The following is a 25,045-nucleotide window of genomic DNA, read 5'->3' as shown; positions in this document are numbered from 1 at the left end:
GACAGCAGCTGAGGATTCATCAATTCAACCTCCTCAGCTGAAGATTGGACCATATCTGTGATTGCCTCATCTGTCTGTTCTATTGTAGGGTGGGTGGTGGCAGGCACCTTGGGGTTTCTCAGGTTGTCACTGCTGGAATGTCCATGCTAGCCACCTGCAGGGAAGCGAAAATAGCTTTGATCTCATCCAAAACCTCCTCGTTCTTGACCTCCTCGTTGTTTGAACATTCTTTCACAGGCAGATTTTATAAATTATGCTTACGTTCTAAAGGCTGCCAAAGTACAGCAGAGAGAAGCCACAATGGATTGAGCAAGGTCATGAGTTTTCCATGGCTGCCTATTGTGAGCTGAAGTCCAAACAGAAGCCTTTCTCAATTACTTGGGTCATTTAATCAGTGACTAACTGAGTCATGAAAAGCCTAACATTGCAGGTTCCATCTGTGATATATGCTGAATTAGCTGACCTCTCAGAACACTGGAACTGGCCTCCACAGAATATCAACAAGGACAGCCATTCCTGATCTCTATCCTGCGTTCGTGGGTAGTGGGAATATTTTAGGCTAATTGATCTTGGATTACAACCAAAGAAACTGACAAAACACAATGACAAGCTCACACATCACTAACGGTCACAGGGCTGAGATATTAGAGTCCACAGAATGCAAGTAATATCATCGCTACAGTGAGGAAAAAGATCATTCAGCCCATTGAGTCTGCATGACCATCCGAAGAGCAGCCCACTCAGATGCAGCCCCCACACTACCCCTAAAACCCCGTATTTACTACGGCTAACCCACCTAGCCGGCATATCCCTGGACACTATGGATCAAATTGCCATGGCCAATCTACTTAACCTGCACATCTTTGACCAGAGGGAGGAAACCAAAGCACCCGGTAAAATTCAAGCCAACACGAGGATAACAACGCAAAGTCCACACAGTCACCCAAGTCTAGAGTCAAACCCAAGTCCTTGACACTGGTAGGACTTGAATCCGGGCCTCCAAACCTAGGGGTAGGGACACTATTTCTGTGCCACAAGAGGGCCCTAACGAGTGTTTGAATTTTTGTTTCACTTAACCTATTTTTCTAATCAACCTATTCAGAGAAATTGTTACATACTGCTAGGACACAGGGTTAACCCTCCTGCTTAATTTAAACCAGCAACACAGAAAAAAATTATCCTGTGTAGTAATCTGTGAAAAGCCGAGAGGCCAAGAACTATTTAAAGCAAAAATTAACAACTTTATTTCTTGAAGTATAACAGAGAATAATGAACTATTTACAAGCCCTTCCTCTAACCTACCTTTTACTTTCCTTTCTATAATAGAGTCATAGAGTCATAGAGATGTACTGCATGAAAACAGACCCTTCAGTCCAACCTGTTCATGCCGACCAGATATCTCAACCCAATCTAATCCCACCTGCCAGCATCTGGCCCATATCCCTCCAAACCCTTCCTATTCATATACCCATCCAAATGCCTCTTAAATGTTGCAATTGTACCAGCCTCCACCACTTCCTCTGGCAGCTCATTCCATACAAGTATCACCCTCTGTGTGAAAAAGTTGCCCCTTAGGTCTCTTTTATATCTTTCCCCTCTCACCCTAAACCTATGCCCTCTAGTTCTGGACTCCCCATCCCCAGGGAAAACACTTTGCCTATTTACCCTATCCATGCCTCTCATAATTTTGTAAACCTCTATAAGGTCACCCCTCAGCCTCCAACGGTCCAGGGAAACAGCCATCCAATAAAAGCCATTTTTACTGAAAAATTCAAATTTTAAAACCAGCCAGCAGTCGAATTTTCTCCTTATCTCCATCTGTAGATTGGCTCTCCAGGTCAGTGCTGAGGTTTTTCTCAAACTCCTTCTCTAGACAAGTACCTCTCAGAGAGTTCAGACTAACAGCCTACATCTGTTGGTCTTTTGGCAGTTCTCCCTCAATGTTCAATTTATCCCAGTCTTATACCCCCCAAAACTTTGGATTGTGTCATTGGCTTTTAATATTGTCAACATACTCAATTCAAACTTGATTGGAGTTTTGTTTTTTTGGGGGGTATAATTTAAACTGATTGACCTAATTCAAATTTGTTTTTGTCTCCAGACAACCAGCTACCCTAGCTGTTGGACCACATGTTACATTGTATCTTATTCAAAGCCCTTGGTGATATCAGGTAGTTCTGCTAGCTTTTAACTCTCTTAAAGGTGCAGTACACCCTCATCTTCATAACAATACCTCTAGAGCAGGTGGGACTTGAACAGTGTCTCTCGGTCCAGGAGTACGGACACTACTACTGTGCCATATGAGGACCGCCAACAAATGTTTTAAGTACTTAATTAAATAATGCTTTTCACCTGGGTATTTTAACAATATAGTAAACATACCCTAACAAAGATAAGCAGAAAAAAAACCTGACAGCAGAGCAAAAAATGACTAGTTGGACAAATTTTAGCAAATGAGCTGGAGAATCGACGTTTCGGGCATAAGCCCTTCTTCAGGAATGAGGAAAGTGTGTCCAGCAGGCTAAGATAAAAGTTAGGGAGGAGGGACTTGGGGGAGAGGCGTTGGAAATGCGATAGGTGGAAGGAGGTCAAGGTGAGGGTGATAGGCCGGAGTGTGGGTGGGGGCGGAGAGGTCAGGAAGAAGATTTCAGGTTAGGAAGGCGGTGCGGAGTTCGAGGGATTTGACTCAGACAAGGTGGGGGGAGGGGAAATGAGGAAACTGGAGAAATCTGAGTTCATCCCTTGTGGTTGGAGGGTTCCTAGGTGGAAGATGAGGCGCTCTTCCTCCAACCGTCGTGTTGCTATGGTCTGGCGATGGAGGAGTCCAAGGACCTGCATGTCCTTGGTGGAGTGGGAGGGGGATTTGAAGTGTTGAGCCACGGGGTGGTTGGGTTGGTTGGTCCGGGTGTCCCAGAGGTGTTCTCTGAAACATTCAGCAAGTAGGCGGCCTGTCTCCCCAATATAGCGGAGGCCACATTGGGTGCAGCAGATGCAATAAATGATGTGTGTGGAGGTGCAGGTGAATTTGTGGCCCACACCTCCCCCCTTACTTCCCTCCAAGGCCCCAAGGGATCCTTCCATATCCACCACAAATTCACCTGCACCTCCACACACATCATTTATTGCATCCGCTGCACCCAATGTGGCCTCCTCTATATTGGGGAGACAGGCCGCCTACTTGCGGAACATTCCAGAGAACACCTCTGGGACACCCGGACCAACCAACCCAACCACCCCGTGGCTCAACACTTCAAATCGCCCTCCCACTCCACCAAGGACATGCAGGTCCTTGGACTCCTCCATCGCCAGACCATAGCAACATGACGGTTGGAGGAAGAGCGCCTCATCTTCCACCTAGGAACCCTCCAACCACAAGGGATGAACTCAGATTTCTCCAGTTTCCTCATTTCCCCTCCCCCACCTTGTCTGAGTCAAATCCCTCGAACTCAACATCACCTTCCTAACCTGAAATCTTCTTCCTGACCTCTCCGCCCCCATCCCCACTCCGGCCTATCACACTCACCTTGACCTCCTTCCACCTATCACATTTCCAATGCCCCTCCCCCAAGTCCCTCCTCCCTAACTTTTATCTTAGCCTGCTGGACACACTTTCCTCATTCCTGAAGAAGGGCTTATGCCCGAAACGTCGATTCTCCTGCTCCTTGGATGCTGCCTGACCTGTTGCGCTTTTCCAGCAACACATTTTCAGCTCTGATCTCCAGCATCTGCAGTCCTCACTTTCTCCTCAAATTTTAGCAAATGCCAATTCACTCTGCCTGTCATTTGGAACGTCACAGAGAATGTTCCATTAAAAGTATATTCATTAAAAGTATAAATGTTGCAAAAAAACACAAAAACAAAACTTAAATTACAGGCCATAGTTATAGGTCAGTCACTAATATATCCAGCTAAGTATTCAGTTGGAAGTTTTTTAATATAAATCCCAGAATGTTAAGAATATAGAACACATTCCCACAGGGGAATAAATGCTGGCCTAGCAAGTGATGCCCACAAACTGTGAACAGTTTTTGTAAGAAAACTACAAGGTAAATAACAAAAATATATTCAAGAAGAAAGTGGATAGGTCTATGAGATAGTAAGGTGTAGAGGGATAACATATGGATAGGTTTAAATGATGAGGAATGTCAGGTGGCTGATAAGAGTTAAACGCCATCATTGACAGTTGAACCAAATGGCCTGTTTCTATGCTGCAGACTTGCTGAAATTCTATGAAAGCCAAAGGTAGCTGAAAGAATGATTAATTCAGTAGTTTCTCACAATGGTAGTACATTTCTACCCTTGTTGTTTCATGATGAAAGGGAATGCGAGAGTTGGTGCGGATTAAATCTCTCCTTGGATCCTCTGCTCATAAAGCTCCTAGTAGTGTCTTCAAAGTTTTCTGCTGGTCTGAGAGCACCCTCTATGGGAGGAGAGAATGCGAGCATCAGAAGGTGGATCAAAGTCAGACCCTTCTCCACCACCACCTGCTGGCTGGCTGAAGAACAGCAGAGTTTTTATATTAGATTGAGCTCTCTACAGTATGGAAACAGTCTCTTCGGCCCAACAAGTCCACACTGACCCTCCGAAGAGTAATCCATCCAGACTGTTTCCCCTACCCTATATTTACCCCTGATTAATGCACCTAACATTATGGGCAATTTAGCATGACCAATTCATCTAACCTGCACATTTTTGGATTGTGGGAGGAAACCCACACACACGGGGAGAATGTACAAACTCCACACAGACAGTGGCCCGAGGCTGGAATCGAACCTTGGTCCCTGGCACTGTGAGGCAGCAGTGCTAACCACTGAGTGATTGTGCCACCCTGATTTGAGTTTCTTCACTACAAAGCTGGTCGGTTTGAATGGAAATCCTGCACTTTGTTCCTTCCTTTGCTTCTTGTACTGTCCCTTTCCTTCTCTTGTATGTGACTGCAATCAGTTACAGAGTATGGCCAAAGAAATTACTTTTGTTTTACACTCTGATGATTTCACCAACACCCACTGCAATGATCAAATAAACAGTGGACAGCAAAACGGCTATTTTTCTCTAAACAGTGTGCATTGTAGTTATTAAATGTACTTTTTAAATAATGACAGGTGGCTCAGTTAGTACTTGTCACATCTTTGAGTTAAAGATTGTTGCTGTCTAGATTAGAGTAGTGCTGGAAAAGCACAGCAGGTCAGGCAGCATCCGAGGAACAGGAAAATCGGCCTTTTGCCCGAAACGTCGATTTTCCTGCTCCTGGGATGCTGCCTGACCTGATGTGCTTTTCCAGCACCACTCTAATCTAGAATCTGATCTCCAGCATCTGCAGTCCTCACTTTTGCCTTAAAGGTTGTTGCTTCAAATCCTGTTCAAGGTCGTACGAGGAAAATATTTAGGCTCATACCTAGTGCAGTACTGAGGGAGTGAGGAAGTGTTGTCATTTATGTGAGACATTGGACTGAGGAAGGCTCTCTGCCTGTATTCCTGATGAAGGGCTTTTGCCCGAAACATCGATTTTCCTGCTCCTTGGATGCTGCCTGGACTGCTGTGCTTTTCCAGCACCACTCTAATCTAGACTCTGGTTTCCAGCATCTGCAGTCCTTGTTTTTACCCTGAGGACGGGTCCCCTGGCAAACTTTTCATTAAAGGTAGGTGAGTTTATGCCGATATCTTGACCAATATTTATCCCTGAATTGACATTACAGAAAGAAATGGTCAGCCATTATCAAATTATTGTGCACAAATTCCCTGGTGCATTTCTTTCATCACAACAGTGACAAGCCTTCAAATGTCCTTCATGGGCTGTGAGATACTTTTGACACAGGCTGATGTTGGGAAAGGTGCTTTATAAATGCAAGTCTTTTTTTTGGATTTACTGTTCTATTGTTTTCACTACTGAATAACAATATATAATAACACACTCAAACTGAGCATGAACGGTGGTAACTATAAGAGAGAGAGCTAAGGCTAATGCAAATAAACATGGTTGTTTTGTTGGATTATAGTGTGATTTTCAGAATGAGAATCAAAAATTCCAAACTTAAACACGAAACTCACTGATAGCTTTTCTTTCTTTGCAAATTACCATGGCAGCAGCACTTACTGTTAATTAGGAACACTGGCTTCTACAACATGTCAAAATTTATGAATTACTTCTATCCATCAGAATGTTAGCAGATTTCTCAGTTTGGTGCTAGGGACTTCAATTATGTGGCTAGATTACAGAATATGGGAGGTGTCTGAGAGAGTTGTTAGAAGTGTTCCAATGTATGAGCGGCTTCAGCAATGTAAGAACAGGAGGAGGCCATTTGGCCTTGACCCTGCTCAATCAGATCAAAGTTGTTTGCAGTCTCACTCCCTGGAGTTACTGTGGTGCCAGGGATACAAGGTAGGAGGCAACCCGTCCAGGGTACAAAAAAATAGGTTTGCAGCTATTCAATGGCCAATTTTCCATCCATTCACTGGAGACAGAATTTCCTCAGACACACGGAGCCTGCTGCTGACCAATTAGAGACGAGCAGTTCTCAATGTTCCAGTATGGCCCATTGGTGCAGTGGCCATTGTCGGGACTGCGATGAGGAGACCAGCAGCAATAAATCCAAACTCAGTCGGTGTTTGGAGTCAGTGAGATAGGCTTTTGAGTGGGGTGGGGCTGGTGTTTGAAAGTCCGTAGGAGTGAGTGACTAGATCTTGGTGTGGTTGGACAGTGGGTGATGGGTTAAGGAGGGACATATCCAGCCTGTGCAAAGAGACCTCCCAGGGCTGGGCCTCCTTCGCCTGCTACCAGTTGATTCCTGGTGTTCCTGGGATGAGGTTCCAATATTGATTGTAATTGCCCACTGAAGGATATCACTTTGAATATTGGCAGGTGTCACCCTGCCCTCTAGCACTGGCAGTAACGCAGGAATAGGCAGTGGGCTAGTCAAATGCTGGATACAAACATATCTCTGTGGCAGTGTTTAATCCAGCCCAAATATCCACTGTTACCCCAGATCCCTCAATGTTTTTTGCAAACCATATGTCTATCAATGTCATCAATGGTTGATCTGTGGCTGTTTGTTGAAGAGAGAACCAAAGCTGACAAACTCAATGTGGACAAAGAAATAAAAAAAGAAACACTTTCAACAGGCAGAAGGCACAGATAGAAAATAACTGACAAGAAAGTCAAGGGATAATGAGTTTTTTTTTAATGCAGGGCATTGCTATGATCTGGAATTTTCTGCTTGAAAGGGCAGTTGGAATAACTTTCTAGAGATATGTACATGAAAATGTTAAAAATGTAGGGTTCCGAATATGTGTGGTACTCATTGGAAGATCTGCCAAAGGATGTGACAGAGGTGGCGGCTCAATGGCCACTTGCTGTGCTCTACCATTGTAAGGTTTTGTAGTGACTTACCTGCCTCTCCATTACATCAACTTTATTGCCCAGAGTAATGAAAGGGTAGTCTTTATATTCCAAAGGAATTTGCAGCAAAATCTCTTCCCTCCAGTCTTCCAGAGCATATAGAGAGTCTCGATCAGTCACATCAAATACAAGGACACAACCATCTGATCCTTTAGAGAAGGAGGGCACCAGTGATTTAAAACGTTCCTGACCTCCAGTGTCCCAGATCTGAATTGAAGAACGAAACGCAAATCAGTCAATAATGGACCAAACTGTTGCCTCATTAGTGATCCCTAATTATTTCTGTGGGATATCGGTGTTGCCCATTCATTACCATCCAATTTGTCCTGGACAGCAGTAAATCATTGTTCAGGACAACCAATTTACTTCCCAAAAGAGCATTAGTGAAACCAATGGTTTTTTTTATAAACCTCAATGATATTTCATAGGTCCCTTTACTAGAGTAATAGGGGGAGGTGGTGGTGTAGTGGTAATGTTATTGGAATAGTCATCCAAAACCCCAGGGTAATGTTCTGGGGATGTGAGTGTGAATCTCTCCATGGCAGATTGTGAAATTTAGAAAACCCCCAAGAGTTCAAAAAGGTAACGTAAATACTTGCGTATTAGTCAAATTCTTTTTTACTACTTTTTAAGGTTGAATTTATGGGGTTGACTATTACACATGGATATTAGTTTTGAGGGGCTGAAGTTCATGCCTGTCAAAATTCAGACTGTATCATTAGCAGAAGCCCAACTAATCTTTAAATGAATAAAGAAAATAAAATGAATTATGGTAATTCTGAAGATCTGGAGGGGATTCCAACAGCTAATGGACTGGAAGACCGGGAACGGAGCGGAACAACGGCAGACTGGAAAGCTGGAGGGGGATGTGACAGCCGGCACACCGACTCACAAACATTGATCTGCTATCTGTGAAGAACTAGGGTCCACTTTTACATGAGATATATGGAAAATTCCAGGTTGTTTGGCCAAAAATAGGGGGTCAACGTTTACATGTGATCGACTATTACTCAAGTATATATGGCAGTCTGATAGTGACACTCTAAATACTGCTGTTTGTTGGTAAAAACCATTTGATTGCTTTATGATAGGGAATTTACAGTCCTTACCTGGTCTGGTCTATGTGACCACACACTCACAGCAACACAGAATCTCTACAGTACCGAAAGAGATCATTTGGCCCATCGAATTTGCACCAATCTCCGAAGAGAATCCCACTCAGACCCCTACCTTATTCCCTTATTTCCCATAGACAATCTATCCAGCCTGCATATCCCTGGACACTACGGACAATTTAGCATGGCCAATCTACCTAACCTGCACATCTTTGGACTGTGGGAGGAAACCAGAGAACCCAGAGGAAATCCCCGCAGACACTGGGAGAACTCCGTACAGACAGTCACCCAAGGTTGGAGTTGAACCTGGGTCCCTGGATCTGTGAGGCAGCAGTGTTACCACAGAGCCATGGTGCTGCCCAACATGGTTAACTGTTAACTGCTTTTCTGGGCAAGTAGGGATGGGCCATAAATTTTGGCTTTGGCCAGTGATGCCCACATCTCATGAATGATTAAAACGAAAGTTACTGGAATCATACATTGGTACATCTGCTGAACTAGAACAGTTAGGTCTTCAGTTTGGCTCAGATGGACAGAGGCCTGTGATGAAGCAAAACAAATATTCCTCACCTGTAGCTTCACTAATGTATTGTCCACTTTGATCTCTTTTGGAAGGATGCTTGCTCCCAGGGTGGTACGGTACTCCTGAATGAATCTGTTGTTGACATACCGGTTCAGAAGAGACGTTTTACCAACCCTACAGCAAAGGATTCAGGAAAATACAGTCATAACTCAACCTCTGTTATAAGATGGCACTCCAACCCGCCCCAAGTAAATTGATGCAAAATACAGATTTTTCAGGGAAGGAGTCATGTGACATATGCAGAGCAATTCTTTGAATTTGCTGCCCAGATCTACTCGAGACAGAGAGAATGGTAGGTGCCACTTGATGTCCCTGTGCTGTGATGTTGTTGATCAGTCAGTAATTTTAATACAGAGAATCACACAGGAGCAAAACAAAATAAGTTTCATTTTATTTTATATTATGTGTTAGTGTTTATGCTCCTCAACATCATCTCACCCTGTCAGCATATAACGCTGTGCAATTCTCCCTCAGGCATTTAGCTGGCATCGCCTTAGTGCCATTCATTTCAGCTATGTCTTGTAGTAGTGCGCTTCACATTCCCAACAATGTAAAGAACTCTCCCCTGAATTCTTTGCATCAGATTAGTTAGTGGCCGCCATATATTATAACCCTTTGTTTTGGAGTTCCCCACAGAAAGGGGTGCCACCTCTCCATCTGCCCTATCCAACACCACCTTAATTTTAAAAATAACCTTTACTTGGTCAAGCCCACAATCTTCTGCTTTCCAGAGGAAAGACCATAGGCTGATAGTTATAATTTGTAATAATGTGTATCACTCCTGCAAGCAGGTTTGCACTTTCCTTCCACATTGTTTATTAAATACGGAGACCCAGAATAGTGCACACTGCTTCATTTGGCGAAGTACCAGGTGTGCGATATAAATTTAATAGAATTTCCTTGCTTTATGATTTTATTGACTCAATGTGGCTCGAAGGTGGTGCACTTGCTGACTAGCTCCAAGTTACTGTGTGCTGAAGTATGTTGTTGTCTTCATGATATTGGGGTGTTATGGTTCATTCACGGAGTCTAAGTTCCTGTGGCAATGTATACTTTGTCCAACACACTTCAATGGAGCCATATATTGTGATGGTAGAGACTCCAATGTTCTTTGCAATGTATGGCTGACCAGGAATCTGGTCTATTCCTGACGAAGGGCTTTTGCCCAAAACGTCGATTTTCCCGCTCCTCGGATGCTGCCTGACCTGCTGTGCTTTTCCAGCTCCATTCTAATCTAGACTCTGGATTCCAGCATCTGCAGCCCTTGTTTTTAACCTGTTTTGACCAGGAATCTTTCCCACTCTCAACTGTTGACGCGTGCAGATTGAGAATCAACTTCTGTGCTGGTTTGTGAATGCAACTTCCTTGATTATCAAGTACTGATTGGGACTCAAGCCCAGAGGTTCTGGCTCAGGGGCGGGAATGCTGCCCTTATTGTATTGATGCGAGGTCAGGAAAGTTCTCCGTTTACCTTGAGCCACCCAACAGGAAAACTTTGCATTTGTGGAATCTCCTTTTCTAGTACAACATGTCCATGGTGACTTGAGGGGAACTTCACTCAAGTGAAGGGAGTCCACAGTGAGGACTATGTTCACTGGAATTTAAAATATAGGGGGAATCTCATTGGAACCAATAAAATTCTAAAAGGACTACATGTAAGAAGGATGTTCCCATTGAATAGGGAGTCCAGAACCAGGGGCCACAATCTATGAACACGGGGTAGGTTATTTAGGAGTGAGATAAGGAAAACCTCCTGCACCTGGAGAGTGGGGACCCTGTGGAATTCTTTGTCATAGAAAGCAGTTGAGGCTAAACCGTTGAATGTTTACAAGAAGCAGTTAGATATAATTCTTAGGGCTAAAGAAATCAAAGGGTTCAGAGAGATGCAGGAACTGGGTACTGAGTTGGATTGTCATACTGAATGATGGAGCAGGCTTGAAGGGTGAAATATTTCCGAAGTTTCTATGTATTTTGAGTGGAGAATTTAGACTGGTGGACCCACACTGCAACAAGGGATAATCCTCTCCATTAGTTATTTTAAAATTCCACACTTTATTTGAGTCATTGTAGAGGAAGTTCTCATGGTGGCCTGTCAAAAATTTATCTGACGCGTAAGGTTCGATAAAAATTGAAGTTTTCTCTATGTGTACTTGCAGGCATTGAGCCATCAGTGTAGATGTCTCAAAATGAATGTAAGGATGCACTTGCTTGATTTCTGACTATGTTTGTGACAAGTGCAAGGATATGAAAATATTAAGAAGTAGTATCTGGACCATAGAGTCATAGAGATTTACAGTATAGAAACAGGCCCTTCGGTCTAACCTGAATCAATCTAGTCCCACCTGCCAGCACCCAGCCCATATCCCTCCAAACCCTTCCTATTCATATACCCATCCAAATGCTTCTTAAATGTTGCAATTGTACCAGCCTCCACCACTTCCTCTGGCAGCTCATTCCATACACGTACCACCCTCTGCGTGAAAAAGTTGCCCCTTAGGTCTCTTTTATGTCTTTCCCCTCTCATCCAGGATTGAATCTAATATTTATTTCAAATGATTTCTCCAGGTCTGTGCCTTTGCCAGTTTACACTGAACCAATTTGCATTTGAATATTTGACTGAAGTTGTTCCTCAGACTGCCCAGAGTTTGACAGAATTCCATATTTTATTCTTCATAGTCTACTGGCTTTTGAGAGGCTGGAGAGAGAGTTACCCATCAGTGAAGCATCCACATGCAAGGAAGTTTGTTTCTAATGTAGCATTCTAAGTCGGTAGCTCTTCTCTGGAGAGGATACATTGAGGGTGGACACACAGTAGTGAGAGGAAAGTTACTGGTGTAGAACTTGAACCCATGTCCCCAGATCACTAGCCTTGGATTCTGGTCTAGTGACATGGCCGCTTTAGTACCATTACCAAGGAAAGAAGTGTTCCTGACTGGTGTTCCCTCTGGCCCCAGTAGAAGCACAGCAATACCGAACCTACCAAGTTATGAACAAACACACCTCACAGCAGTTTTAAAGAGACCACACAGAACAACAAACTGGCTATCCAGCAAAGACAGACCACAGAGCACATTGTTACCAAGATACAGAAATATTATCAGTCAACTACTTACTGTGCCTTGATTTTACTTGATGATGCCTTAAAATAATTTTGTTTCATTCCTCTCTCCTCCCAAATTCTCCTGAATGATATAAATGCTTGCAATACATATTTTTAAAAGCTCTACTTTTGCTAATACTTACCCAAGGGAACCAAGGATAACTATTTTCAAGTCCACTCTCTTTTTAATGCTCATCTATGGTGCCTGGAAATAAAAATGTAAGAAGATACTTTGTTATCGCTTGACTGAAAGAAACATGTCCTTGCTGGTTACAGACTGATCGACTTGAATGGTTATGGCTCTAATATGACCTATCTGGACTTGATAAAAACAAATGGAGTATTTTTTATTAGGGTGGCTCTATTCCAAGCTTATTTTTCATTTACTTGTGGGATGTGGGTGCATTTATTGCCCATCCCTGGTTGCCCATGAGAAGGTGGTGGTAGGCTGCCTTCTTGAACCGCTGCAGTCCATCTGCTGTGTGTTGACCCACAACGCCATTAGGGCGGGAATTCCAGGATTTTGATCCGGCGACAGCGAGGAATGGCAATATATTTCCAAGTTAGGATGGTGAGTGACTAGTGTTCTCATATATTTCTGCCCTTGTCCTTCTAGATGGGAGTGGTCTTGGGTTTGAAAGTTGCTGACGGAGGAACTTCAACCTCTCTGTGCACAAATGAGTGTCTCATTTTCTCTGAGTAAAGGCATTTCTCTTGAGTTCTTAATAGGATTTATCAGCAATTAATTAGAGAGAAAAAGTTTTAGCATTTCACATCAATAACCTTTTGCTGAAACTTGACACAACAATTTACATTAACTTAATTGCAAATGCTGTTGTGCTGCTCAATGATGTGTTGCCAAGGTAAATGTTATTTCAACATGGAAATTATATCAGTCAGATTTACAGGGTCTCCATGATAATAAAAACATGTTAGAGGCATTTGAGGAGTTGCATCAAAAATTTACAAGGCTGATATCAGAGCTAAGACATTATGAATATGAGGGAAAACTTGATTGAGTGACAGCATTTTCTCTAGAAAGAAGAATGTTGAGGGGTAATCAAATAGAGGCCATTAAAATGATAATGGGGCATTTGGAGAAAACATTTCCAACTGTGGGAGCCTGAAATTAGGTGTTCTGAGTCCAAAATGCTCACTATATGTCAAATGAATAATTCTGGAGAAACGCCTTTGCTCAGACTATGATAAAAAAACCTGGCCTTATATGGTGTAGTTGAGGTGATAAGCATTAATAACTTTAAGGGGTGTCTAGGTGGATCCATGAAGGAGAAAGAAATAGTGCACATGTAGGTGAGGTTAGATAAGTAGGTGCAGGAAGGAAAAAGCTTATGTGAAGCATAAATATTGACACATGTCAAGTTTGTTTGCTCTAAATTCTATACAGTCTACAATTGTCAACTGTAAAGATTCTAACAATCACACACACACATAAATATAACATACTTGAAGTCCTATATCTACACATAAATTTGTCCAGAGTTTAGCTTTGTATTTTCACAGTTTTGTTAGATTTTTCAATTGTTGTACATTCCTATTCCTACTTTCCTCTTGACAATTGGTATCTGCCTGTGTAAAGATGTCACACTGCAATTGCACCCTCTTTTCAATAACGGAGTTGTAACACCTTCATTTCCCACCTTCTAGCTCCTCATCATGTCCTGCAGAGAAACACCAATGTGGTGATCAACAATACTTCTCTGCTTCCCAAATTGTGGTAAGTTTAGGAAGTTATTAAAATAAAATAAAATAAAATCAAAGTAACACAATGACATGCATGCACAATAACTTTGAAACAGGACTAAATGACATCTGTGTACCCTGGATCTGTAACCCTGCACCCTCTGCTTTTCAACAGAGGATTGCACTCGATCTCAGTACAGCAATTCATTTTGTAAGTTAATAAATTATCCCTGCTTCTAGACACAAGATATAGAATTTTCTAGGAATCTACTGCAGGTGATTTCCCAACCAAATTGGGGAATGTACTGTCATCCATTCTTCCCATTTGAATAGCACAATACAAAACAAATGTTACAATTCCACCATCATTGTCTGTCAGTGTGCACTCTTTAGCACCAATTTATGAGTCCAATACCAAGTAAAACCCTTCAGTAAAATGTCACCTGTTATTAATGCAGTCATCACTAATGCTTGAGACCCTTCGGTGTTTGTGGAGTTGTAACTCGGTTTGGGACAGTGCTTCTTGAAGTGGGACAGAACAATAATAAATCTGTAGCTCAGGGCCATTGGTAGGTGGGGTTGCAGAGAAATACAATCTAACTTCTCTCATTTAAAGTCACAAATATTGTTAAATAATCTTGTGACTTTAATCTAATCTCAGAAGTCAAAGATCAGCTATAAACCTCTTGAGTTTTACTTTCACACTTTATAACTTAAACCCAACTCTGTAATTCAATTACAGCCTTCTGAACACGTGTTGGTCCCATAAACCTGCAGCATTTATAGCCTTATGGCATTGGATCAGTACTCCTGTTGTGTTGTGTGGGTGCATAGCTCGGTAGCAATCCAGCAATGTACCAAATTGTGTAACAAACACTAATAAGCAACATTCCCTTCTCAGATGTGTGTGATGATGCTGCACTTAAAGGGGCCACACACAGCAAGGAACAGTTAAAGGGAAAGTCCCTCCCTCCTCGCCCTGATTGCAAAGCTGCCTCTGTTCCCCTCTCCAGTCTTTCCTCCTTCTGACTGCCCCTTCACAAAAGCCCATATCAAAGGACAGTGCAGTGTGTTGACTGAGCCCTGTAGAATCTGCTCAAACTATTTTCAGCTTCCTCATGCGTTTCCATTAACAACTTCCCTCAAACTGTGAATTGTAAATGATTTCATTTACTGAACTCACATTGCATTGCACCAGATGGCACTTTAACTTACAAGCTAACTATTTAAATGTACAATGTGTGTTATAATGTTGGTCATATTTACTTGGGCATGTTTCCTCATTGGAATTTGGTGAAGGAAATTTATCAATTTCAATTTACTCAATTTTAAAATTCTCATCCTTGTTTTCAAACCCCTCCCTGGCCTCCTAATTCTATATTCTACAACCCTACAGGCTTCAAGATTCCTGTGCTTTTCCAATTCTGGCCTTCTGTGGGTCCCCAATTCAAATTGTTTCATGATTGGCCACTATGCTTGGTCCCCAACTTCTGGAATGCCTTCCTGACATCTGTCTGTCCCTTGATTCACTGACCTCTTTGAGATACTCCCTATCTCTTTAAACATTTGTTCATCTGCCCTAATATTTCCTAGTATCATCTGCAAGCAGACTTTGTTGGCAATGCTCCTGTGAGGTAGCTTGGAATGTTTAACAAAATGAAAGGTGCTAGTTAAATACAAGATTTTATTGAATTTTCCAGGGTATCACAGAGTATGGGCGGCATGGTGGCACAGTGGTTAGCACTGTTGTCTCACAGCGCCAGAGACCTGGGTTCAATTCCTGCCTCAGGCAACTGACTGTGTGGAGTTTGCACATTCTCCCCGTGTCTGTGTGGGTTTCCTCTGGGTGTTCTGGTTTCCTCCCACAGTCCAAAAATGTGCAGGTTAGGTGAATTGGCTATGCTCAATTGCCCATAGTGGTAGGTGAAGGGGTGAAATGTAGGGGAATGAGTCTGGGTGGGTTGCGGGTCGGTGTGGACTTGTTGGGCCAAAGGGCCTGTTTCCACACTGTAAGTAATCTAATCTACATAGATGCACAAGTGCTGAATTGGTCAGTCTTATCAGCGTTTTATCTCTCTCTCTTCCCCTCTCTTATCGCTCTCTTGGACACCATCTTGAATACTTACATTTGCCTCATGTGGTATTGGGCCATCCACTGATTGGCCTGTACACCCCCATCAGAAGGTCAGCTGAGGAGATGGTCCACAGGAAGGCCTAAATCTCAACCAAAGACGAGGTAGTGTGAAGAAGCACACTTGGATAAGTTCAAAGTGCAATTAGAAGAATAAACCAGCTCTGTTGGATACTCAGACCATTCTCGTTTACTGTCAGATGGCAAGGAGGACAGGTTGTCATGTACAGTGCGATCAAATTGTTCACACTGTCCATTGTGCACTAGGTGACAGGGGCTAGTGTGACCCTTAGCAATGCCATACACCCTGCAGAGCTCCTGTAGGAGCTTGTTTTGAAGTTGTGCCCTGATCACTGAGAATCTGACATAAAACACTGAAACGGACAGACCAATCACACACACTAACACTCTGACTGTGGATGAAACCTTTAGGTCATGGATGGGAGTGGCCTGTGTGAACTTGGTGAAGACACTGTAAATACAAGAACACACTCAGTCCCTTTACTACTGGGATAAAAGATCGCAACATCCGTTACAAGGACATCTAGACATCACTTGGTGACCAGCAATCTCATGCTGGGCTCAAGTCATTTCCCGGCTTCGGTCAAAGTAGACCCTTCACAATTCTGGCAGTAATCATCGCTAGCAGCAGCCAATCTTAGGCCAGTAATACCAGCCTGTGACCAAAGCAAACATCTTTACTGTCACTTGGTGTCTTGCTTGAGGATCAATGGCTTGTTGAACACCTGAGGCTCTCAGGAAGGATGAGTTGCTCTCTCTGGATGTTGGGCCATCCAGTAATGGTGCCGTCCACTGACGCCTATGTCACACGGCTGAAGGTCTCTGAGGTCCTCTATCGAGCTAGGTAGCAAAGGTAAAGGCTTCCCCAACTGACCTTTCTCTGTCCTGGTTTGGATCTCACTTATAAGTGCATTGGTGGCACTAGCTGAATCATAGTGGAATGCTGCCTTTGACCTGGGATTTGGCTCTGGCCATGGCATCAGCCATAAAGCCCTCCAGCTGGACAGGGTTAGGATCCATTCTGTGTATGGCTTGATTTGATGTGATTTACCACTGTCATGTACACTAAGGTACAGTGAAAAATGTTGTCTTATGTGCTTTACAGGTATATCATGCCCCCAAGTGCATCAGGGTAACAGAACAGAGTGAACGATACAATGTTAAAGCTGCCAAGAAGATGCACAGAGAGATCAACATTAACACTAAAGAGGTCCATTCAAAAGTCTGTTGATGGAGCGGAAGAATTTGTTCTTTAATCTGTTTGTACGTGAATACAAACTTTTATTACTTCTGCCCAGTGGAAGAGAGTGGTCAGTCTTCCCACAGAGGCCATCAGAATTTGTCTTACAATTGCTTGAACTGTACTGGATTTGGAATCAAAACCTTGGCAGCTGTTTGAAAGTAACTAACAGGGTGGTTATCAGTAAACACCTCAAACTCTATACTCATCAGAATGTTTCCGAATTTCAGGGAAATAGTCTGGCTCAAAGCTAGCAATTCAACTTGCATTCTGGAGTAATTCTCCATATTCTTCTTGCTCAGCTTCAGATGCAGACAGGAGTTAGGGATAATCACTTTTTTCCATTTTTGATCCTGTGACAGCTCCATATGTAGGCAAAGGAAACAGTCAAACAGTTAACATTGCTGCCTCACAGCAACAGGACCCATGTTCAAGTCCAGCTTTGGGTGACATGTCTGCGTGGGTTTCCTCCAGGTGCTCAGATTTCCTCCCACAGTCCAAAGGTGTTCACATTAGGTGGATTGGTCATGCTAAACTGCCCCGCAGTGTCCAGAGTTGTTTGGGATAGGTGGATTAGCCATGGGAAATACAGGGTTATGAGGATAGATGGGTCTGGGTGGGATGCTCTTTGGAAGATCAATGCAGATTCGATGGGCCAAATGGCCTCCTGCTGCACTGTATGAATTTGCTGACTCATTTCTATGAAAATACAGCAGATGCTGGAAATCTGAACTAAACATGGAACATACTGGAGAAACTCAGCAGATCTGGCAGCATCTGAGAAGAGTTACTATTTTGAGTCCATATAACTGCTTCTTTGAACACAGAATGTTAACTCTTTTCTCTTTCCATAGATGCTGCCAGACCTGCTGCGTTTTCTCCGCATTATCCCTCCTTATTCCAAGGAAACCAATGGTGGTTTCCAGTGTGAAAGGAAGTTGAAAATCTGGGTAGCCAAGGGCAGGTCATGGGACATGTTCCTGTTTGGGGCTGCAAAAGGGGCATTTGCACTTTGGGTTCAGATCCTTGTGATACGATCTGACATTTCACACTTGGACACCCCTTTCTCAACCGCCCCTGCAGCATTCTCTGATTTCCTTAGAAAACTATGGAAAGGGACGACCAACTGTGCACCACCATGCACAGAACATCCTTCAGTAACCAGATAGAGCAAGGAACCCACACAGTTTCCTCTATGACTTAGCTCAGGCTCACTTCTCTACTGCTTGGATTTTCTCATCATCAGGAGCAATGCCTTCCCTGATCACAAAGTGCCGCAGAAACTTTATTTTAGTCTAGACAAGTTGGCACTTTCTGCTTTGACTTTCAAGGTAAATTATGACAAGTGGGCTAAGACAGTGTCTTGTCTTGCGAGGGTCTCCTTGAATGTAGGGATGAGTGCATTATTCAGATACACCAAGATGGACTGACAATTAAAGTCGACAAAAACTTTATCCATCACATGCATGATGTTGGCAGTAGAATTACAGAGCCCAAATGGTGTTCTCATGCATTTTTTAAAATCTCCTGGTCCCTGCTCAGAATGCAGTCTTTTCAATGTCCTGTTCAGCGATACATAGCTGATTATAACCATGGGCAAAATTGATATTGTAGAAATATTTTGCACTTTTGAGAACTTGCGGTACTTCCCAATTCTAGGATGAGGTTAAACCCTCCTATGAGTCTTTGCACTTGGGTGCCTGGTAATGGACACAGGTCTTCAGTTTTCTATCCTTCTTCCTCACCAGCACTGTATGGAACGCAAACAGAACTTTTCACCCTCAGGTGACACCTCACTTCAATGACTTCTCCAAGTCATCACATATTTCTCCTATTGATGGGATGAGACCCTGTGGTAAGGGATCTTAACTGGATGGTCATCTCTAGTTATGATCCTGTGGCTTACCAGGTCACAACTGTCAATGTCATCATCACTATCTTCACTGAAAGTCACGCTGTATTCGGTGACAGTAGAAACAAGCTGCCTCGTCTGAGCCTTTTCCAACTTAAGGATGCCCATCTTTGTAATAAGGTTGGAGATATCTCCTCTGGTCAGTCACTGTTCTTGATGGTGGCAGGTCTCAGGTTACCTGTGGGCATTCTTTTTTTTTTGGTTATTTATGGGATGTTGGTGCTGCTGGCTCGGCCGGCGTTTATTGCCCAGCCCTAATTGCCCAGAGGGCAGATCAGAATCAATCACATTGCTGTGAGTCTAGAGTCACATATAGGCCAGACCAAATAAGGATGACAGTTTCCTTCCCTAAAGGACATTAGTAAACCAGATGGATATTTTCTGACAATCATTAATGGTCATTAGACTCTTATTTTACATTTTCTTTTGTTGAATTCAAACTTCACCCTCTGTCATGGTGGGATTAGAACCCCACTCCCAGAACTTTGCCAGGTTTCTGGATTAAAAGTCTAACGATGATACCAGTCATCCATCACCTCCCTTCCTTTGCTGGAGGGAAACATATGTTGTCACCTATCTTCAGATAGCCTACCCTTTCCTCCCACAGTGATCAGTGCGTTTCCCAGAGTTACACTCAACTCTGCTACATGTATTACTCTTACAAGACCTAGTGTTGACCAGTTAGAGTCAGTCAGCATGAGTTTTCAAGAACAATAATGATATGGGTTGGTAAAAGAACAGCCTTATTCCCTACTCCTCAAACTGTTCCTGTATAGGTTGATACACATTGAATGTCTGGAGCAAGCTTGAAGCCACTTGTTCTCCATCTATGAACCTTGTGATGTGCTGCTCAGAGAAGTCATCATTTTCCAAGCTTTCCAAGACACCTGGATATATTTGACCCCAATATCACCAATATTTTCAATGTCCTTCCTTTCACTGGAGTATCAATTAGACAATAAGCAACCAGAATCTGCAGGCCATGAACAATGCGATTGGGTATGTTTGGGGAGAGCTCAATGTGGTCATGATAGGCCACAATGGCCACACTCTCAGCATCTCATTAAGAGTTAAATTAAAGTCAAATGCCTCCACCAATCATTTTGGACCTCGTCAAAAATTCCCATATGGATTCCCTTGATCCTTGATTTGCTGAATAAAACCAATAGTATCTCAGAATTAGAGGAGGTAAGGGATCATAATATTCCTTAACTCAATCCATTGTCTCTTGAAAGGTTTTAGCATCTGATGTCTCAGGAAACATAAGGCTCCCAATAACCAAGTAAACTGTGGCTCCACACGCTGTCAGGAGAATTACTTGTGGTTTTTCATCTGCCTCAATGTTCATTTTTCTGGAAGAAATAACACGCTTTTCCCACATACTGGACACAATCTTCAACTTCAGGATCAAATGATGCAAAACTTCCCAAATACTGGTATTAAAATTTTATCGGTTTCCATGAAATCCCAATTCATTCTTCAAAACCCCAGTGAATGTACTCCTAACCGATCCAATCTCTCTTACCATGTGAGTCCTGTCATTCTCTGAATCAGTCAGCGTGATATTTAAGTACAGGAATTAACAGGGCCGATTGGTCGAGTGTGGAAAGAGAAACCCATGTACGGGTCCAAATTCTTGGAGATAATATGAGTTGCTTTATTACGTGACACTGATCCAGCTCTCTTAGAGCAAGCTCTCATAGGGAACCGAGCCTCTGACACTCCAGTTTATATCTGTCAGTCAGGGCTCCCTGATCAGACCAGATTAACAGCCCTAATAAGGGAACCCATATTCTATAAGGTCCATCTGACTGACCTTGCTACAATCACTACAGTTACATTGATATGGCAAACACTGACACAGAGACTTTGAGGAGCATCTGGATGATAGGCCTCACTCTCCTGAGATCCTAAACTGTTCCAACCACATCATCATAATGGACTGTGCTTCAGGCACTCTTCAATCATGAAAGCAAAGTCAATATAGACCTAATTGACCACTGGGCTACTCTATTATTAGATGGAGACAGCTGCTGGTGGTTTGACCTGGGGGTCACGAAACTCTGGACAGGTGAGAAAGAGAATCCTTCATGGTAACCTCAGCCAGTGCAGAAATTGAACCCACATCGTGTGATGTTACTCTACAATGCAAACCAGCCCTTCTGCCAACTGTGCCAACTGACCCTGACCCTTTAGTAGTAACCCCTTCTATAAAAGACAAGCTCAAGTCCTTGGTGCGTCAGCCTAAGCCTATGGATTGCTAGTCCTGTACTTTACCACTACGCCACCATCTCCCCACACTGCCCAGTGGTATTAGCCCAGATTTCTGTGTCCAAGTGTCTGTGGAGGACAGGGTTGGGGTTGGGGAGGCGGGGCTTGAATCTACAATAAAGTAACACGGAGGCAACAATGATAGTCACTGAGCCTGTATGCAGCTAAGAACATGAACACAATTTGGAAAGGCCTTCCAAAATCAGAATCCTCAGAACACAATTCTCGACCTAAGGCATGACTGATCCTGGAGGAATCAAATTTTCAGGGCCCCTTAATTGATCCCAGGAAACACAAAGCTATGTTCTTTTCTGACTGAAGTTTACAACTGTCTGAGATTTAACATGGACAGAATCTACTCGAATTGCACTGATATTACAAACAGAACCTTGTTTTTAACCAAAGCTTTAACATGACAGACTACTACATGAAGGCATATTTTGGTATTGTCAGTTCGTGTCAATGCAAGTTTCTGTACAGAGATAATTCAGGGACACAGGCACTGACATGAAGTTTTAGAATGTAAAATCACAGTCAAGATGGTCAGGCATAAAGTGACAGATCGATCCCCTTCATGACTACGTCAGTATTGAAAGGGAAATATAAATTAGAACAAATGAATATTAATAAAGCACTGCTACCAACATGCACTTTCTGTAGTAGGGAAAGCTGCAGTTTCTTCAAGTTAAATCTCTGGTTTACTCACAGTTTGGCTCATTCGCACGTAGCTCTTGGCAGGATATGAGGAGACTATGTGCTCAGTACAAATCTACAGCAGCAGTTTGAAGGCTGATACCTTCAGATCCATTTTACTTTCTGTTCATCTCATGAGGGTGTAGGGGTGTAGAAAGCCGACAGCTGATATCAACGCTCTGTCACACAAAGCAGCTGCTCGGACAGAGTGTGAAGCCGGTTTGTTCAGATTCAGATTGTTCTGCCTGACGTAGCAACATGGGTGTTTCCCACCAGAGAGCAGCTGGCACAGTGCAGCAGGGTGGAACAAAGCCGTCACTGGTCTCAGGCAGTGAATTAAAGAGAGAGCTTCCTTGAGGTTAAACTGTTACTCTGATTATGCAACCTCTGACAGAACCATACTTACTAAAAGAATTCAGCTGTTTGCGTATCCTCCACCATTCAGTAAGATCAGTAAGCTTAATTTGAACGTGGCTTCATTTCAACTTTCCTGTCTACCCCAATACCCTTTGGCAACCGTGTCAATCACAAATCTATCTAATACAGCCAATAAAATATTTAATGACCCTGCATGGCTCTCTGGGGAAAAGAATTCCACATACTAATGACATGTTGAGAGAAAACCCTTCCTCATCATCTTAAATGGGAGACACCTTATTTTTAAACCATGTCTCCTCCTTCCCAGAAACAGAAACAGCCTTTCTGTATCCATACTGTCAAATCCCCTTTATCTTTCAACAAGATCACCTTTCATTCCTCTAATCTCCAGTGAGTCTTCATCTAACCTGTCCAACCATTCTTCAAAAGATAACTCCTTAATCGCTGGGTTCAGTTGAATGAACCTTCTCTGAACTGCTTGTAGTGCACAATAGAAATAATGGCATAATATCTTCTTTGCAAATGGAATAGAAGATCGAGCACTTTACTAGGGGCATGTCTGATTTAATTGTTTACGGAGTAAAGCACGTATAAAGGAACATAACATAAGAATAGGAGCAGAATTAGATAATTCAGTCGTTGAGCCTGCTCTGTCATTTTTTACAGTCATGACTGATATGATCTCAGCCTCATCTACACTTTCCTTCTCCTTCCTCATCACTCTTTCACCTGTTACTAATTAAAAGTTGGTCTATCTCTGCCTTAAATTTATTCAATGTCCCAGTGTACATTACAGTCTATGGTAATGAGTTCCAGAGCTTCCTGACCTTTTGAGAGAAGCGATTCCTCCTCAGCTGTTTTGAATCTGCCGTCCCTCATCCAAAAACTATGATCACATATTCTAGATTGCCCCACAGGGGAAGCAGCTGTTTTGACTCTACTTTGCCAATCCTCTTTAATATGATCTAGACATTCATTCAATCACCTCTCAATCTTCTAAACTCCAGAGAGTATAGGCTGAAACTGCTCAATCTCTCATAGAACAATACAGCGCAGAACAGGCCCTTCGCCAACATGTGAACTAATCTAAGCCCATCCCCCTACACTATCCCATCATCATCCATATGCCTATCCAAGAACTGTGTAAATATCCCTAATGTGGCTGAGTTAACTGCATTGGCAGGCAGGGCATTCCACACCCTTATCACTTTTTGAGTAAAGAACCTGTCTCTGCCATCTGTCTTAAATCTATCACCCCTCAATTTGCAGCTATGCCCCCTCGTACAAGCTGACATTATCATCCTGGAAAAAATGAGTCTCACTGTCCACCTTATCTAATCGTCTGATCACCTTGCATGTCTCTATCAAATCCTCTCTTAGCCTTTTTCTCTCCAATGAAAACAGACCCAAGTCCCTCAGCCTTTCCTCATAAGACCTTTCCTCCAGACCAGGCAACATCCTGGTAAATCTCCTCTGCATCTTTTCCAATGCTTCCACATCCTTCCTGTAATGAGGCAACCAGAACTGTACACAATATTCCAAGTGAGGCCACACTAGCATTTTGGGTAGTTGCAGCATGACATCACAGCTCTGGAACTCAATCCCTCTACCAATGAAACCTAACACACCGTATGCCTTCTTAATAGCTCTATCAACCTGGGTGGCAACTTTCAGGGATCTTTGTACATGGACACCAAGATCCCTCTGCACATCCACACTGCCAAGAATCTTTCCATTGACCCAGTACTCTGCCTTCCTGTTATTTTTCCCTAAGTAAATCACCTCACATTTATCTGCATTGAACTCCATTTGCCAACTCTCAGCCCAATTCTGCAGTTTATCCAAGTCCCCCTGCAACCTGCAACATTCTTCCACACTGTCCACTACTCCATCAACTTTAGTGTCATCTGCAAATTTACTAATCCATCCACCTATGCCTGCTTACAGGTCATTTATAAAAATGATAAACAGCAGTGGTACCAAAACAGATCCTTGTGGGTGCATAGCTACAAATTGAGGGGTGATAGATTTAAGTCAGATGTCAGAGGCGGGTTCTTTACTCAGAGAGTAGTAAGGGCGTGGAATGCCCTGCCTGCCATGCAGTTAACTCAGCCACATTAGGGCCATCTAAACAGTCCTCAGATAAGCACATGAATGATGATGAGATAGTGTTGGGAGATGGGCTTAGATTAGTGCACAGATCAGCGCAACATTGAGGGCCAAAGGGCCTGTTCTACATTGTATTGTTCTATGTTCTTCTAGTATTTCCTGATTTATACTGTGCCCTACTGTGGGACCATAGTTTGGGAACGTATCGATTATTCCCATCAAAGATTCTTGCACTTGTTATTTTTTATTTTAACCTGAACTGATTGTACATCTTGAATTCTAGTGCCTGTAACTTTTTAGATTAGATTAGATTACTTACAGTGTGGAAACAGGTCCTTCGGCCCAACAAGTCCACACCGACCCGCCGAAGCGCAACCCACCCATACATTTACCCC

General features: G+C 43.0%; 1 protein-coding gene across 2 annotated transcripts in view; it reads right to left on the bottom strand.

The window, feature by feature from the left end:
- The window catches only part of LOC140467415 (ras-related protein Rab-7b-like), a 28,205-nt gene extending 5,813 nt beyond the window's left edge, over positions 1-22,392 (bottom strand). Inside the window, exons 1-4 of one of the 2 annotated variants that reach the window (XM_072563757.1) lie at positions 22,177-22,392; positions 12,338-12,399; positions 9,082-9,208; positions 7,388-7,603 (exon numbers count right to left, since the gene is read on the bottom strand). In XM_072563757.1, the coding sequence (XP_072419858.1) occupies positions 7,388-7,603; positions 9,082-9,208; positions 12,338-12,390 (396 nt within the window). In that variant the 5' untranslated portion in view covers positions 12,391-12,399; positions 22,177-22,392. The remainder of the gene's footprint in view (positions 1-7,387; positions 7,604-9,081; positions 9,209-12,337; positions 12,400-22,176) is intronic. The other variant, XM_072563758.1, reaches the window with a different exon arrangement.
- Between the last annotated feature and the right edge of the window lie 2,653 nt (positions 22,393-25,045).

Source organism: Chiloscyllium punctatum, chromosome 45 (genome assembly GCF_047496795.1).
Source record: "Chiloscyllium punctatum isolate Juve2018m chromosome 45, sChiPun1.3, whole genome shotgun sequence".
Lineage (NCBI taxonomy): Eukaryota > Metazoa > Chordata > Chondrichthyes > Orectolobiformes > Hemiscylliidae > Chiloscyllium > Chiloscyllium punctatum.
Note: the sequence above shows the minus strand (reverse complement) of the source record. Positions and strands in the feature narration are given on the sequence as shown.